At 48.1% G+C, this 17,355-nt stretch overlaps 1 protein-coding gene across 4 annotated transcripts; it reads left to right on the forward strand.

The window, feature by feature from the left end:
• The first annotated feature begins 316 nt into the window (after window positions 1-316).
• USP20 (ubiquitin specific peptidase 20) lies at window positions 317-14,703 on the forward strand. 4 transcript variants are annotated; one of them, XM_057401512.1, is made up of 23 exons: window positions 317-431; window positions 807-860; window positions 1,539-1,601; window positions 1,717-1,830; window positions 2,407-2,503; window positions 2,690-2,759; window positions 3,328-3,441; window positions 4,384-4,462; window positions 5,760-6,201; window positions 7,116-7,253; window positions 8,465-8,577; window positions 9,010-9,182; window positions 9,440-9,534; window positions 9,962-9,995; window positions 10,384-10,429; window positions 10,681-10,861; window positions 11,311-11,437; window positions 11,518-11,723; window positions 12,333-12,414; window positions 12,762-12,870; window positions 13,239-13,341; window positions 13,582-13,653; window positions 14,054-14,703. In XM_057401512.1, the coding sequence occupies exons 1-23, from the start codon at window positions 351-353 to the stop codon at window positions 14,212-14,214; spliced, it is 2,754 nt and encodes a 917-aa protein (XP_057257495.1). In that variant the 5' UTR covers window positions 317-350; the 3' UTR covers window positions 14,215-14,703. The 4 variants fall into 4 exon arrangements, with proteins under 4 accessions (XP_057257495.1, XP_057257493.1, XP_057257497.1 ...); XM_057401510.1 differs by having other exon boundaries at window positions 1,717-1,848; window positions 14,054-14,701; XM_057401514.1 differs by having other exon boundaries at window positions 11,554-11,723; window positions 14,054-14,695.
• Window positions 14,704-17,355: the final 2,652 nt, after the last annotated feature.

Raw genomic sequence — 17,355 nt, forward strand, 5'->3', positions numbered from 1 at the left:
GCTGTGCTGCTGAAGCTATGCCTGGGTACTGAGCAGCTCCCTGCACCTCCGAACATTCCTCCTTTTATAGATTATGAGCTTTATTCATGTGTTTCCTTTTCCGTTATCTATGATACCGCAATGCAGCCACTAAGCAGTGGGTCAGAACTGTGCTGGCTAATATGACTGGTTCCAGATTTAGATTTGTTTTGATCTCTGAACTTCAAAGATGGATATCATAATATCTAATACACAAATCATGCTAATTTATCTTCTTACAATCTGTGAGAGCAAATCTAACCTGTATCTGAAAAGAACTATCCTTTCTTGTCTTAGGAAAACACCCCCGTTGCAAGTGAGCATTGGTGAAAATGGGGGATACAAGAGACATCTGTCCTCACCTGGATTCCATAGGAGAGGTGACCAGGGATGATCTGTTGCTCAAATCCAAGGTACAGGGTGTTCTGGTTGTCAGTCCTTTCCCTTTTAGGTATTGTGTATGGGTTTGCATGTTCACTTTTCTAAGAAAATGCTGCCTATCTCCACAGAGGTGAGGCAGAAACTTTCCTTCCAATGCTCATGTACCCTTCACATATCCCATAAAGTCTTTGTTGACCCCACCTGATCTATTTCTCACTGTCACTTTATCCTCTTCCAAGGTGTCACTTAGCTAAAATGCTGCAAAGTGTTATATTTAATTGGAAATGTATTAAGAAGTGAAATCCTGTGAGCTGCAGGTTGGCCAGGCCTGTCTTCCCACTCCTGTAGGACTAGGTTACTTAAAAACCAAACAAGCAAACAAACCTTCTTTTATCATGAAATTACAGGGAACTTGCCAGTCTTGTGGAGCCGTGGGACCAAATCTCTGGGCTTGTCTTCAGGTAAAAATGGCTTGTTTGTGTGCATGATACGGTGGGGCTTCTCTTTAATATCATTTACACTGGAAAACAAAAAGAGCAGGAAGCAAAGAGGGGGTTCACAGTAGAACTGTCCACTGGGTTTTGATGGCTTCCAAGGAAAAGACTCACTAGATTAAAGACTAACACTGTCAAAATATGCCAAGAGGAAACAGTTCACTCCCCAGAGGTCATTGTCCTCTGGTAGTCTCAGTAGGAATGAACAAAATGCCCAGCATTGCCGTTGGCTGGGTCCGGCCTCTGCTGGCAGCTGTGAAGGGAGGCTGTAAATGTGAGACATCAGATGTTGCTCATGGCAGTGAGGTGGAAGGGAGTGACAAGGGACATGCGGGTGGGCAGGGGCAGTTTATTTTTACACTAGAATGTACAGACATTCTGAAACTGCTCAGATGAGCTGCCCATTGGAGCAGTTGCCTTGGTACGAAGCCTTTATGTGGGTGCAAACCTCATTCTAGGTTTTCTTTCTTAAATCAAACAGTTCCAGTTTTTAGTCTTATTCCAGGACCTGAGTAAAAAGCAGGTTAGAAAACTGGTAAGATCAATTCTGAAGCTGCAGCTTCTGGTGAGACTGAAGTTGCAGAGGTTTTTGTGAAGGGCCTGATTTGATGTGTCCATTGTACTTGTGCTCTTTTCTCTCACTAGATCGGTTGTCCTTACGTTGGTTGTGGGGAATCCTTTGCTGACCACAGCACGCTTCATGCACAGGTGAGTTTTCTCTGTTGTCCATCTTAACACTGAGTTGGATTTTTCCCAGTACCTAATCTGGTAGTTCAGTGCTTCAACTTGAGCCAGATTCATTATTTCACCTTTTAATTTGTAGGCCAAAAAGCACAACCTGACGGTGAATCTGACCACGTTCCGCGTCTGGTGTTATGCTTGTGAGAAGGAGGTGTTCCTGGACCAGCGGCTGGCAACGCACACGCAGTCACCACCAGTAAAGTTCACTGACCCGGTGGGTCTGTCCCAGCGTGGCAGGGTTGAGCTCTTGGCAGGGTTTTCATGTTGCAAAATGAACCAAGTGTTTTCTGCTGTTGTCGAGGCTTTTGTTGTGATAGGAACTGTTTTGCTGAAAGTGGCTGCTTGTAGCCAGAGGAGCAGTAGTAGCATCTCCCAGCAAGAAGACTTTCAGATGACTTGATACCCATTTTCACTTTTTTTTTTAACCTTTCCGAGTCTTTTCTTTGAGGCATCCTGTTTCTGTCTTCTGTCACATCTTCATTTTCAATGCAAGCTCCATGGAAGTTTTAGCTGTTAGACCAAAAACACACGTACTTGTGTCACTGCTGCATATTCCTGATGCTTCTGTTATCATCTGTACTGGAACAGTAATGGTACAATTTCCACCCTCTTCTTGCATTAGTGAGAAGGGCATACAGTGCAACTGGTTCTTCTCTCTCCAGAGTCCATTATATTTAAAGGCTGGCTTGATTTATGTGGAGGATAGTATCTCTCACAATTCATCTCTCCAGGCAAGCCTCTCATGATGCTTATTTCTCTGTCTTTAATCTAGGAATCACCATTGTCTGCTCATCCTCTGAAAGCTGTTCCAATTGCAGTGGCTGATGAAGGTGAATCTGAATCGGAGGATGATGATTTGAAACCAAGAGGTAACTGAATCAAGTTGATAAAAGGTCTGTGAGGGTAACTGCAATCTGTAGGACCTGCACTGGGAGGTTCCTAAGAGCAGACTGTGAAGATTGCCTAGAAGGGGCTGAATTCCTTCTCCTTTGGGGAGGAATGTAGAAAGCAGCTTGTCTGGAAAGTGTTTCATGCCTCTCTTGTTTGTGCTTTAGGCCTTACTGGAATGAAAAATCTTGGGAACTCCTGCTACATGAATGCAGCACTTCAGGCTCTCTCTAACTGGTAGGCGTTAGGGCCTTTCAGTAGGTTCTTTACTAGACTTCACTAAATATCAAAAGTGGCATCTCTGATCTGAGACCTTCATGAGTCTTGCAAAGAGAAATCAGCCAGGCTTCATGCAGAAAGATATAGTGTTTGTTTAGGGCAGCAGAAGGTTTAGAGTAGGAAAGTGAGTGAATAGCCAACCTGTGGCTACATACAAGGCTCATGTTTAGATGAGTTCTTGAAGTAAAAATCCATCATTTTTATTGTGACAGAGATGGGAAGGCATGTCACATTTCTGTTCTCCCCAGTGGTATCATTCTGACCACCCATGTCCTCAAATATTCTCTAGCCATACTGCTGAGAATTAATTCCAGGATGTCTTCCCTGTACTGGGAACAGATTCAGATCAGCCTTTTTCATTTGTTTCAAGTTAGAAGTCAAGTCTGCATTTAGAATCACTTCTTTCCTTGATTTAAAAACAGTATCTTAAGCATGCTTTCAAAAGGCGTGCCTTTAAGTTTTGATAAACCTTATATAGAAGCAGAGGAGAAATTTCTGTGCACTGAAGTCTCTTTTTTTCTTGTAGTCCACCTCTCACACAGTTCTTTCTGGAATGTGGTGGACTGGTCCGCACGGATAAGAAACCAGCACTGTGCAAAAGTTACCAAAAGCTGGTGTCTGAGGTCTGGCATAAGAAACGGTGAGTGGTCACTCCCTAACTTAATCTGAACAGGCAGGGGGGTTGGAACTAGATGATCTTAAGGTCCTTCCTAACCCTAGCTATTTTGTAATTCTATGATTCATAGCTATGTTAGTTTCCTGTTGGCAATGAAGAAAAAATGGTAAAATAAGGGAATACTTTGCTCATTTCTAAGCAAAAGAAAGTCCGTTTTTCATGGACTGACCAGCACCTTGTTGCACTGCTCTTGATCAGCTGAGGGATTGATGATTTGGACAGAAAAAGTTATACAATAATTTCTGCTGAAGAGTGGAAGATAGATAGAAGTTGATGCTTGGGGAAACGTTGTCTATTGGTTCAAATTCTAGACCAGTTCAAAGGGCATTGTAAAATACTGCTGCTCTGTTTAAACCTGAAGATGTCTGCTCTGTGCAATCAAACAAAAGGAGGAAATTTAATGGGACTGCATGTTTGTTTCATGTTAGTTGTTAAGAAGGGATAAGTAAGATACAGAGCAAAAGCGAACTTTGTCTTTCTGGAAGAGAAGGCCGTAGACTTCGAAGCAGTACAATGTCATTTTCGTATTGGTTTTGATTCACCTCATTTACTGGGTGGTCAACCCACCCAGCTGTTGAGACAGATGCAGTGCTGCAAATCAAACCAAGTAACTAATTGCAAAACCCTGCTCTGGAAAGGATTACTTGAGATGATACAAAGGACAGAGCTTTAAGTTAAATATGCTCTAGAGAAGGGTCTCTCTGGAAGGACAGACTGAAATGGCTATGGATGTTTTCTCTCTCTTCATTTGTATGTCATCCAGCTCAAAGAGAAATATATGCCCAGGTTTTGCAGGTCCTCTTTATCTAGTTACCACACCCTGTTCTATGGCTTATTAGACAAACTGGCTCCAGGCCTGATAATCAAACTAACTTCTTTTTTCTTTCTTTTTCCCTATCTAAACAGTCCAAGTTATGTTGTTCCAAGCAGTCTATCCCATGGGATTAAACTCGTCAATCCCATGTTCCGAGGCTATGCACAGCAGGTGGGTCCTCAAAACCATGCCATTATTCCAAAGGTGGGGATTTTTCTTCCTGCAGTAGCGATGCTTGTGTTCAGGAGGAAGACCTTGAACTTGGGTCATGTCCATTCTGTGTCAGTATTTAGGAGATCTGGGTTCTCCTTCAGGCTCTGCTTCTGGCTTGCTGATACCAAATCAGTGCTTTTTCCTGTGTCAGCTTTCTTACCTCTGGAATTATGATGATCATCTTCTTTATAGAGGGCTTTACGATCTGTTGATACATCCTATATGGGAGTTAGGTATTATTCATTCAGAGCTGAGAAAACTAGGTGAATCTGTTCTAAAAAATTAAAGATATGAATGTTCTATCTTCTTTTTCTGGGACTTAGAGCAAACCAAATCTTATTTAAATATAGTATCCTTTTTTCTTGTAAGTTTTTATCAGCATCTCTCTTGCGTTTATTCTTCAGAATAAAATGTAAACATCAAACCATGATTAGAAAATTTACAAGGGAAGTGACAGTACATCTAAGCCGTAGCACTGGCAGAACATCAAAACAGAGGATAAAAATGATGATTAATGAAAGAACTATATTTATCTTTGATGTGAAGTACGTTGGATTGGAAAACTCAGCTGCAAAGAGAGAAAGTTGAAAAGAAGAGCAGGCTGAAAGCCAAACTTCCATAAAATAACAGAAACATCATAATTAACTTTCTGGAGGTGTCAGAATATCAAGTTACCTTCCAGCAGGTCCTTTGAAGCCAACGTGTCAATTCTTTTACTATGTATTTTGAATGTAGGAGCTTGTATCTAGACTGTACAGTCTTTGGTTTCTGATTCTAGTCCCTATTTATTAAAGATCTGTTGAGATGGGTTGCCATGAGCTGAAGTCAGTGATCATGAAATCTGTTTTGTGGGTAGGAGTCTGTTCTCTGCAGCCTGCTGTCTTCAGTAGGTTTCTCCTTGCTTCTTGCCTCTTACCAGTGATAAACACCAAGAAATAAGCTCATGGTTTGCATGCTGTGGCTGCTCTCTAGCTTTTCAGTGTCTTTCAGGTGAAGATGTTCAGCAGTAGCTGAACCCAGGGCAAGATGTTCAGATAAAACTTGGGCCTTTTATCATTTAGGAATTAAAAACATTTATGTAGCAGACAGGCTTCTTGGTACATCACCATGGTACTCCCTATGCTTTAGCAGGGTGTCTTTGTATTGCAGAGGTGGCAATGGGCAGCATTTGAAGAGGCTGTGAATGGAGCCATCTCCTCTTTTGCCCCTCCCATTTCTGGATGGATACTAACATGGAATTACTCCTGATTTTCAGGACACTCAGGAGTTCCTGCGGTGCCTGATGGATCAGCTTCACGAAGAGCTGAAAGAACCAGTTGTTGCTGAGATGAGGGATTTGGATACCAGTGACCAGGACGACAAGCGAGAAGGTGACCGAAGTCCTTCGGAAGATGAGTTCCTCTCCTGTGACTCAAGCAGTGACAGAGGTGAAGGAGATGGTCAGAGTCGGACCACAGGGAGCATGGGCAGCAGCTCCCTGGCAGAGACGGAGTTGTTGATCCCGGATGAAGCAGGCAGAGGGATCTCAGAGAAAGAGAGGATGAAAGACAGAAAGTTCTCCTGTGGCCATCGGCGCAGCAACTCGGAGCAGGTGGATGAGGATGCAGATGTTGATACTACTATGATGCCAGTTGATGGCAGAGCCTCTCCTGAGATGCTGCCAGCTCCCCGTCCTGCCAGCCCATGTAGGACACCAGGTATACACCTCTTCCAGCCGTGTTAGTTGTGAGAAGACATGTTATCACCCTATACAGGGACAGGGTTGCAGTGCAGTGGCAGACAACACATAATGCAACTGACTGTTCCTTCTATGGGTTTCAAAAGATTTTGCATCCAAGATTTTCCTCAGCATCCCTGGAAGTAGTTCTTTGTGCACAATTGCTTCTGTAAGAAAATGTAATATGTGAACCAGAGAAGTGCTTGGCTAGGTTAAGTGCTGAGTAAAGACAACGTTTTGAAGGCAGTGATAACTGTGATAACTGCCTCTGCCAAACCTTTCCTAATTTAAGGAAAAGGGTTTGTGTGTGTACATTACTTTATTTGATAGGCTGGCCTGGGGAAATGTTAGCTGTGGAAAAGGCATGGAAGAAGGTTATCTGTTAATGGTGAGCTGAGGGCTTTGTGAAAAGGAAAGGGAGAGGCACAGCTTGTGCATTTCTGTGTCTTGGGGAAAAGAAAAGAGCAGCAGTTAAAAGACGTAGGTGTGGAGTCACCTCAAACTGAACATAGTCGATCTTTCAGCACTTTTTATATGAGTCTTACTCTGCCAGCTGGCACTGAAGACCGCAATGCTGTTTATGTGGATTATGGATACAGGAGCAAGCTGTAAAGCCTAATTAGTCATAAGTGTGAAAAAATGGTGGGTTGGGGTTTTTTTTTTATGCAATTATTAAGTATTCAGTACAGCTCTGTGCGCACTTGTATCTGTTCACTGGGGGAGCTGCATCTGCCAACCTGTCAAAGCCCGACAGTTAATAGACACTGAACTGTGTGTACTGGGAAAGATCCTGTGCTGGAACACAGAGCTGGGCAGACACTGATTGCAATAGGGTTGCCTTTCGTAACTGGGGTTTTCACCGGTGCTCTTCTCCCTCCCCGTTTTCCCCAACAGAACCTGACAATGATGCCTACGTGCGCTGCTCCTCACGTCCCTGCAGTCCAGTCCATCATGAAATGCACTCCAAGCTCTCTAGTAGTCCTCCTCGCTCCAGTCCTGCCAGGCTTGGACCTTCCTACATCCTCAAGAAAGGTAGTGCAAAGAGTGTATGCTAGGAGGCAAAGGGGGGAGCATGTAGAGGAGGAGGGGTTCATTTACAGAAGAGAGAAGCAGTCCATCATGATTCTTGATTACCAGTTGTAAGAAGTGCTGATTGCCCTGAACATCAGTGCTTTCTAAAATAGTACTAGGCAGACACTACAGTAAACCTTCAGGTAAAGTCAAGCTCTAGGTACAACAGATGTTCTAGTATCCTCTTGTATAGGAGGCTGAAACGATTTCCATGTCCACATCTGCATGCTGTGTTTGTTATGAATCAGATGGCTATGAAGTCCAGGCACAAGCTCTGTCCCTTTAGGGGAGCATGGAGACGTGTAAACGTTTGTCTGTCAGACTTTGTGTCATAGCATGTGGGCCAAAGAACTGTAAGATGATGTTATTGAGAGCAAGCATCCTGCCTCCTGGACACCTTGGGCTCACAATAACAGAATTAAGGCTGCAGATGTCAGTCCAGTGCTGGGAGCATTGTTAGGCTTCAGAGTGGAGCCTGGCTTCTGTTGTTATCAAATCGGTCTCTTCATCCCAGGCAAATTGCAAATTGCAATCCCTCAGCATTGCATAGCCTGAGCACAATGGCATGTGCTTATACCACTGTCCCCACAGCTGTTCAGTAATGGCATTCTTTCTTCAGCTGTGTCCCAGCCCCTTGGCTGAGGTCAGCGCAGCCACAGATGTTCTGCTCAGATGAAAAGCACTCTGTGCACATGTGTGCATGGGGAAGAGGGCTTGTTATTAAACAAAACTTTGTGTCTGGCCACTTCCTGCTGTGGAGAGTCCTCTCCAGTGTGAGACTCGAGGGGAACACATGATAAATGTCACAGGGCAAATTACACAGGCAGGTGAGCGGGGAGAGGATGTAAGGTGTAAAGTCTACAGAAAAACATTTCAAGACCTCAGAAAAGCAGGGCCAGGCTTCTAAACTTGTAAAAGGATGGCAGCAGGATTTCCAGGAAGACAATTTCTGCCTGCTGAGAACTGGCACGTTTGTGTTGGCTCAGTTGGCTACCTCCCCCTTTCTTGAACCACACGAAGCAGCAGTGTTCTTCACCTTCTTCATGTCAGCTTACAACGGGCTTCGCTGTTTCACTGGCATGCAAGTGGTGTCTGAACACTGTGCTGCGTGACTCTGCTGAGACAAGAGCCTGGGAAGGAGTTGCTCATGATGGGGCTGCTTTGTCTTTCAGCCCAGATGCAGGCGTCTGGGAAAAAGAAGAAAGAACTTCGCTACCGCAGCGTGATTTCGGACATCTTTGATGGCTCCATTCTCAGCCTGGTGCAGTGCCTCACCTGCGACAGAGTGAGTCTGCTGGTGGCTGTCAGTCAAAGAGCACAGTCTTCTTGCTTGTAGATCTCTTCTTAGGAAGCGGTGCTCCTATTCCCACACGCTCAGGGATGCAGTGGGCCTGCTACAGTGATGATAGGTGGACGGCAGGAAAGGTGTGAGAAACCTGCCACGCCAAGAGGTTGTATTTCTCTGTAGAGGTCTATTTGCTGTTACTGAGTAGGCCTAGCAGTATCACATTCGTGTTAGAAAACTAATTGCAGTGCTACAAAAACCATGACAGAAGCCATCCTGCTGACAGCAGTGAGTAAGTGGCCAGAGTAAGTTGCTCTGACTACCAGCTCAGGTTTCTAGCTTAAACAAAATCCAAGCAGTGAGAAAAGGTGATGAAGGTCAGGTCTCAGCTCCATTACCACACACAGACTTCTTCCTTTTGGGTATTTCCAGGTTTCTACGACAGTGGAGACATTCCAGGACCTGTCACTCCCAATCCCAGGGAAGGAGGACTTGGCCAAGCTGCACTCTGCCATCTACCAAAATGTGCCAGCTAAAACAGGGACATGTGGGGACAACTATGCCTCCCAAGGCTGGATTGCCTTCATCATGGAGTATATCCGGAGGTGTGTTCCTGTGCAGGACTTCTTTTTCCTGGGGTTTGCTCTAAAGTGCTGGAAGGCAGCTGTAAATGAAGTGTCTTTTACAGCAGCGTGTCAATTGGAACCAGTTTTTGGAGCATAATACGTGATACCTCACAGGTTTTTTAGCCTTTTCATGAAAACCATTTTCTACTGTTCCTCTCGTTCTGTCACACACCTTCAGATCTCTTGTCCAGCTATTTTGTGTATAACGCTTTCTCTTGATCCCCTCTCTTCTGCAGGTTTGTGGTGTCCTGTATCCCTAGCTGGTTTTGGGGTCCCGTTGTGACGCTGGAGGATTGCCTTGCTGCCTTTTTCGCAGCAGATGAGTTGAAGGGTGAGTTTTCTTCAGTGAAGTTGGCACAAAACAAGTATTTCACAGGCATTTTGGAGGCAGGGTTAATCTCCTGGAAATCCTGCCTCAGTATTTCACCTGGAGGCTGGTGGTACCAGAAGTAGGCAGTTCAGCATCTCTGAGCAGAAGTGAGGCTTTTCAGGGATGGGAGATCCAGAGGACTCAAACAATTTGTTGTGTTCACTTGTGCTCATGGGCAATTGTATGTTTTTGCTAGTTGACTGCATTCTCTTCTTGCCTACACTTATTGAGGGGAGTGTTTGTTTTCATCTCTTCTCATCTTGATCTCTTCTCTTGGCTTCCCAAGAGGTTGCTTAACTTGGTTTCTCTGCCCTGGGTGGAAATGTAGGCATATCAGCATTGTGTGCTGTGAATAAGTGCATAATGGCTTTCTCCTCTTTGTCTACAGGGGACAACATGTACAGTTGTGAACGGTGTAAAAAGTAAGTTTGCATTATCTGTATTATGCTATATTTCTGGAACTTTCTCTCTCTCTACTACTGTCAAACATTTGGCTGTGCTCTCTGCCTGGATGTTTCTTCTGCTGAGCAGCTTGTAAAACCTGCCTTACCTTATGCTAGAGTTCTGCTCCTGAGAGGTCACTGATCACAGACTGGAAAAGTGCAGGCTTTGGTGGGGGGCGGGAGGAAAGAAAGAAGGCTATGACACTGCTCATGCCATGCCTCATTTGGGAAGGGTGCTGCAAAGAGCCTGAGTTGGCTGCTCCTGGAATTCAGGATTTGTCTTGGATTTGAAAGTGAGCAAGATTCAGCTTTACCTTTTGGCATCCCTTTGCTTGACGGATTTCTCACAGCTCATTTCCTCCCTCAGGCTGCGGAATGGAGTAAAGTACTGCAAAGTCCTCAGGCTGCCAGAGGTGAGTAGAAAGCACCTCATTTCCTAGTTCTCTTTTAGCAGCCTCTGAGGGGGCGAGGGAACAGGTGGAACAGAAATGGCAGTTTGCTTTGGTGGCAAAGTCCTGTATCTAGACCAGGCTGATGGGGCAGCAGGATTCAGGACCACCAGGTGAAGAACTTCTGCAAGGCTCAGCTGGACAGAGATGTGCTGTTTTAGCAGAATACCCACGGCAAACCCACACTTTGGTGTTCTCTCTCCTTGGTCTTTTAGATTCTTTGCATCCACTTGAAGCGATTCCGGCACGAGGTGATGTATTCCTTCAAGATCAACAGTCATGTCTCCTTCCCCTTGGAAGGGTTGGATCTGCGACCCTTCCTAGCCAAGGAGTGTGTTTCCCAGATCACCACCTATGATCTCCTGTCAGTCATCTGTCACCATGGCACGGCAGGCAGTAAGTCCTTCTTCTGTGAGTGCAGACAGATGTGAATAGGAATGAGATGAGCGTGAGCAAAGCAGAAGTGTGTTCCACCACTTCTGGAATGCAGGACAATGTAAGGCCTGCTTCCTTCATTCCCAGGCTTGCTCATCCTCTGCCCTTTGAAAAGTGAACTGAGCAGCTTCGGACAGAACCCCTGCAGCTATTCCACCCTCACCACTGGGTTGGCTCAAACCCTTTCCTGATGTTTAGCCTCACTGAGGCCCTTCCGTGGAAGGCAGATCAGGGTGACAGTGCCAGGCCCTGCTGCTCCTCAAAGCTTGGCTGAACAGGAATCAGGCCTTCTTTGTCCCTCTCTCCGTTCTCTGCCAACAGCTAATTCTGTTTGTGTTGCTGACATTAGCCCAGGCCTGATTGCTGTGTGCACTCCGAATCCCAGCAGTGTTTTGCTTCCTCTGTTCCAGGTGGGCATTACATAGCTTACTGCCAGAACGTGATCAACGGCCAGTGGTACGAGTTTGATGACCAGTATGTCACTGAAGTCCATGAGACCGTGGTACAGAATGCAGAAGCCTACGTCTTGTTCTACAGGTGAGCTCTGCCCTGCATGCAGCAGTCCCTGCTCGTGACAGGATACCCAGAAATGTATTTTGCAAACATCAGGTTTTCAGGAATTGCTTCATTTTCTTTTCCTCTCCTTATTTAAGGAAAAGCAGTGAAGAGGCTGTGCGGGAGCGTCAGAAAGTCGTGTCCCTTGCCAGCATGAAGGAGCACAGCTTACTCCAGTTCTACATCTCCCGAGAGTGGCTCAATAAATTCAACACCTTTGCTGAGCCTGGTCCCATCACCAACCACACCTTCTTGTGCTCTCATGGAGGTAAGGAGTGCTGCCGTAGCTGGGAACAGCAGCTCTCCACTCTACTCCCTGGTGCATTAGAAACGCAAGAAGAAAGCTCCAGCTGTCACCCTGATCCAGTGTGCACTGCAGGAGGATCCACTTCTTTGGCAGAAACTCCAGCCTGCTCAGGGAGACAATTACCCCATTGTCTTGCTGATCCCAAGGGATGTGCAGTGCTGGGAAACCACAGTTTTCAGTTCTCCTTTTGTGTTTAAAAACAAACCTGTAGAAAGCAGATAAGGCAGCATTTATCTGTGTTAGCCTATCAGCGAGGTGGGCCTCCAGTGTTTGTTTGGAGAATGGAGCATGTGCTGCTGAAGAGAGCTGATACTGTTTTACTGCTCTGCTGCTTCGTCTGCCCTGGGGAGCCCTCGTGTTTATAAACCTCCCATTGGAAATGATTAGATATTGAGGCCATGAATTGAGAAACCTCCCCAGTTAACGAACTCCAGTCTTCCATTAGCAAAGGAAGCAGGTTCTGGAATCAAGAGTTTTCAGCAAGGAAGAGCAACCTTTTTCTGTTTGTGTCTTTACCCAGCAATAACGAGTTCCCTGGGGTTAACTCTTCCTCTTGCCTTTCCTCCACAGGGATTCCTCCTAATAAATACCATTACATCGATGACCTGGTTGTGATCCTACCCCAAAACGTGTGGGAATATCTCTACAACAGGTGGGTTTGGCTGTTTCAGTCTTTTTCCCAATGAGTTTTGGGGTTTGTTTCACACCTTAGCAGTGACCAAGACATAAAGGCTTCCCAGGGCACCTCGAAGATGTGCAGTACTCGGTCTGGACTGGCAAGGACTGGTACTTGGTAGAGCCTCCAAATCTGAACCAAATGTGCTGTATCAGTGCATTGTCCCAGAGCAATATTGTGACCCTCAACGTACTGAGTAAAGGCATCATTCCCTCCTTCAGCAGTGTCTGCAGTAAACATCCATCTCTGTGGGATGCAGGGCTAGGAAGCATTTCCATTCTCCTGCAGTATCTCCATTCCTCTCCCTCTCTTCCTGTGCTCAGGTTTGGGGGTGGCCCTGCTGTGAACCATCTGTACGTGTGCTCCATTTGCCAAGTGGAGATTGAAGCACTTGCCAAACGCAGGAGAATCGAAATTGACACCTTCATCAAGGTTGGTATGGGAAACATCCAGAAGCAATGCCAAAGGGAAGTGCAGACCTGTCACAGACAGTGGAAAACTCCTGCCCATGTTCTCCTCATCTGCAGCGTGCTGAGGAAATGGACCATGGGGTTCCCCAGTGCTAGCAGCATACAGGGGGCAGCTGGGACACTATAATGCTGTATGCAGACACCAAGTTTGAAATCATCCTGGTCTCCTGCCTGCTGTAGTGAGCAGGAGCAGGTTATGGGGGAGGTGGGGGGATGACATGAGGTTCTTCTGAAGAACAGCAGGCTGCCTTACCATTAAGGGAAAGGGCTCCCCCAGATCTCAGGAGTGACTAAATCCTTCCTGCCTGTCTCTGTTCTCTGCTCTCCCAGCTGAACAAGGCTTTCCAGGCAGAGGAATCCCCGAGTGTCATCTACTGTATCAGCATGCAGTGGTTCCGTGAGTGGGAAGCCTTTGTCAAGGGGAAGGATAACGGTAAGAAGCCAGAGACCTCTGGAGTCTGGTGGGGTGAGAGGCAGAACAGAAACGGGTCCGTTTGCCAGGTCCTCAGTGAGCACTGCACTGACTGGTGCGACTCGAAGCTGAACCGAGTTCAGACACCAGCCCCTTGGGCTGCCTGCAGGTCCCCAGGGGGGCAGAAATTCGGGGGATGTTCAGTCTTGGTGGCATCGTGGGAAGCAGAGAGGTTTTGACATGGTGGTTGTCCTCTTGCAGAGCCTCCCGGACCCATTGACAACAGCAAGATTGCGCTCACGAAAGCAGGTGGCCACGTGCAAGTTAAGCAGGGTAAGGCTGGTGTTTGCTGTCTTGTAGTGTTCCTAAAGGTGGAGAATGTCCTGCTTTGATTGTGTTGCAGCATCTGCTGTGGTCCAGCCTGTGAAATAACATTGCTTGTGCTGTCCCCACCTGCCAAGCGCATAGATTGCATTTGCACCTCACCTCTCAAAGCAGCTCTTTCTGCTTTTCTCCTCCTCAGTAACCTTTATGCAAAGTCCTCTGCTTCCCCTGCTTTCTGCTTTGCTCACATTTGTCCCTCCCAGGACAGCTTGGAGTGGAGTCTTCAGTCTCACCCAGGCAGCATAACCCCACCAAATCCCCCTGTGCAGGGGAGGTGGCTGGAGAGGACATCCTCATCCTCATGTTGTGGTGGACCTGCGCGGCCCATCACTGCTCTTGTCCCTTGCAGGTGCCGACTATGGGCAGATTTCTGAGGAGACATGGATTTATTTAAGCACGCTGTACGGAGGGGGGCCGGAGATTGCCATCAGACAGAACGTGGCCCAGGTCCAGGAACTGGAGAACCTCCATGGGGAGCAGAAGATCGAAGCGGAGACGCGGGCTGTGTGATCTGTGCGGGCTGGGGCAGGGAAGGTATGGATGGCACAGAGACGTCCGTGTGGGATGGAAGGCTGGGGAATCCCCAGGAGACAAACCTCTCCCGTTGGCTGGTACTGGAAGGCGAGTGCAGCTCCCACCACCGCTTCTGGGGGATGCAGGTTCCCTCCACCAGCCTCTCACGTGGCTTTGGCTCTAGGGGGGTGCTGGGCACAACAGGGAGAAAAGCAGCTTCTAATTCACCTCTGGGTGAAGCTGTGGGGCAAGACTGCAGCTGAGTGTCACAAGGATGTGTTCTGACCCGAGCCCTCTCCCTTCTGTTTGCTGACCAGGAAGCAGCACTCCCACCTTGCCCCAGTGAACCGAGATCTGTGCTCCTTTGCAGGTCTTGCTTTTGGCACTTTTCTGTTTGACTCACGTGGACAGAGATAATGAAGCATTACTTACGTTTCCAGCGGGCAGTGTTGCAGCTCGAGAAAGCTGGTAGTGGAAGCTGAGCAAGCCCCAGGGTCTCGCAGTAGCTCTGTGCTGGGGGTGCACACACGGTTGTTGTCACAACTTCGAGTTTTGCTCTTTATTTAACTCGTGCAAATTCAGTTGCAATCCACTAAGAAGCACTGAGAGAGGCCTCTTCTCCCTCCCCTCGCCCCTACAGCCACACCTTCGTGGCCCTGCGGTCTCTGGGGTGTGTTTCTCCTCGCTCTCATGTGCTCAGCATGGTTTCAGAGCGAAGCTGGCAGGCACGAGTCCTCCTTCCTCACGGCTTTCCTCTGTACTCTTCCTACTGAAGCTCCTGGCACCGCTGTAGCTACGGGGGGGCAGCCTCCCAGGGGTTTAGCTCATGGGTGGTAGCTTCAGAACAGGCAGGATTCGTTGGGACAGCTCCAATGCCACCCATAGGCCTCCCGGCTCACCCCCCACTCTAAGCAAAAGGCAGAACTCTTCTCAGCAGGGCTCTTTGTTCACCTCATAAGCCAGAGAGGCGACGGTCTGAGCTTTGCCACCGGCCGAGTGCGAGTTAATGGCAGCAGAGCGAGGCAGAGGTGGCCTCGCCTGGGCTGAGGAACCAAACTGTGTTCATGGTGCTGGAACCAGAATGGTTCCACAGCACCGAGTCTGGCCTCGGTGGTCCCAGGCTCCTCACGTGGCAAATCAAGGGAGGGAGCAGGGAGGGAGAGGCTGCTCTTGGGCTGGGGGTAGGACAGGATTGTGTGCAAGGAAAAACGTGGCCTTCAGATTGGTATTTTTTAGACCAAGTGTTTTCTGCAAACGAGTCTGTGAACGGTTCAGCACGTTCGTTTGTGATCCTGTCCAGTGGATGCTTGTGAATACCCAGCCAGGCCCGAGGGGAGGTCAGAGACCGAGCCACTGGTGAGATCTCTTACTGTTTTAAGCTGTCTTTGTGTGACTGCAGCCGCCTCTGGAGCTGCAGGTCTGTGTCGTCCGGAGGATGCTGAACAGATTGTCCCAACCCTCCTGTGCTCGTGTTAGACGTTGTGCTGAAATGTGTCACAATAAATACATGTGCATTCAGCATGGTGCTCACTGGTGCCTGCCTTGTGTGGGGAGCGGGGCTGGCAGCTTCCGGGGAGCTCGAGGTGTTAATGAAGTGAAACATGTAAGAAAGGATCCAACGTTCCTGCTGCCAGGAGGCCCTGCAGGGCCAGAGCCTGCTCAGCCACAGCCACCGCGCTCCTTCGGACTCTGCCCACGGGATTTCCTCCTCTCCTTCCTTCACTTACCCACTTTCAGCCGCGTTTGTCTCGGAACGCCTGCGCTGTCTGGCACCTCCTGCTCCCCATGAGCATCCTCGCTATGAAAGTGACCGGCAGGGGAAGCTGCTGCAGTTGCATTGCGCTGGCCTGGGTGGGTGTCCTCACCAGCACGGTCCCTGTCTCTGTACCCATGTGAGAGAGCCGCAGGAAGCACCGCGTCCTGCCGCTGTGACTTACTGGAGCTGCTGAATGCAGGCGCAGAGCTGGAGTGGGTTAACGGGAACACGCAGCCTGTTCCTTAACCAAAGTCCAGACGCGCATCTCACAAACAAACCCATCACCGAACAATGTGGAACAGCCCCACAAAGTCCAGGAGATGCTCAGGGCCGCCTCCCCTGAGGGTCGGTGTCTGCACAGACAGCTCCAGCCCCACGCTTTGGTACCCTCTGTCCCTTGAAACACTCAGCTCTGAGCCCCGCATCTCTGCTGCACTGGAGCCCTGTGTTTCCACCTCCCACAGCAGGCAGTGACGGGTGCCTGGACACAGCCAACTTAGGGACCCACCACCAGCCTGAGCCACGCTGGTGCAAACCACCCTTATTTGATCAGGCCGCTCATTTGGTTGTGCTGCTGCTGTTCATAAAGTTCACCACACCAGTACTGTGTAAATCAGGCTGGAGCCAGAGGGACACCCCTTCCTTTTCATTATCCCTACGGCCTCTTCCATAGGCAGCTCTCATCTGTCCTGCATTGGCAGGGTGGCAATGAGAGCTGGCAAAGGGCAACTGAAATTCTGTTGAAAACCCAAAATAGCAGCATGACCTTAGGGGGAAAAATCCTCCATTCAGCTGATTCAAGTGGAACTAGCAGCCAGGTGCAACCCGAACAACTGTCAGTGCTCATGGCTCCTGCATGAGGCTGTTTGCAAGGAACTGGACCAACAGGAGATGGAGCAGCTGGACAGAAGGCACCCAGAGCCTCTGCTACAGGCACACACTGCTCACCAACCTCCATTGGACACTGTAAATATCCCCTCCCAGACACAGGGATTCACACTTTATTTGGTGAAGGGGAACGTGACCATTCCATACCTGGACACATTCACCCACACAAGCACAAACACCGTTTGCCAGCCTTACAACTGGTTTATAACCAGTCCGTATGCAAACATGTCCCCAGCCTTCCAGTGAAGCCAATGCATCCACTGCAGGCAGGAGGTGCTAGGAAATCCTTCCCCCAGGTTTCCAGCTCTGGAAAGCAAGAGCCATCGTCCTTCCCACACAGCAGCACCTCCAGCCAGAGCAGCATTTGCCCTTCTCAGGTAACCATTTCAAGAAGTAAACCCCAACTGCTTCATTCTCTCCAGCTGGAGAGGTACCAAATGTGATGGAGCTGTGCCTCAGAGTGACCAAATTAAGACTCCAAACACCCAAAATTC

This window comes from Pezoporus wallicus, unplaced genomic scaffold (assembly GCF_028554395.1).
Source record: "Pezoporus wallicus isolate ANWC-B61680 ecotype Strahan unplaced genomic scaffold, APGP_CSIRO_Pwel_v1 contig_8013, whole genome shotgun sequence".
NCBI classification, from domain to species: domain Eukaryota; kingdom Metazoa; phylum Chordata; class Aves; order Psittaciformes; family Psittacidae; genus Pezoporus; species Pezoporus wallicus.

Bases quoted from the DNA above. Each gene is read 5' to 3' on its own strand.
- USP20 (XM_057401510.1), top strand. From the start codon at position 351: ATGGGGGATACAAGAGACATCTGTCCTCACCTGGATTCCATAGGAGAG. The intron at 1,849-2,406 runs GTGGGTCTGTCC...TCTTTAATCTAG, and splicing joins CAGTAAAGTTCACTGACCCG to GAATCACCATTGTCTGCTCA. The intron at 2,504-2,689 runs GTAACTGAATCA...TTTGTGCTTTAG, and splicing joins TGATGATTTGAAACCAAGAG to GCCTTACTGGAATGAAAAAT.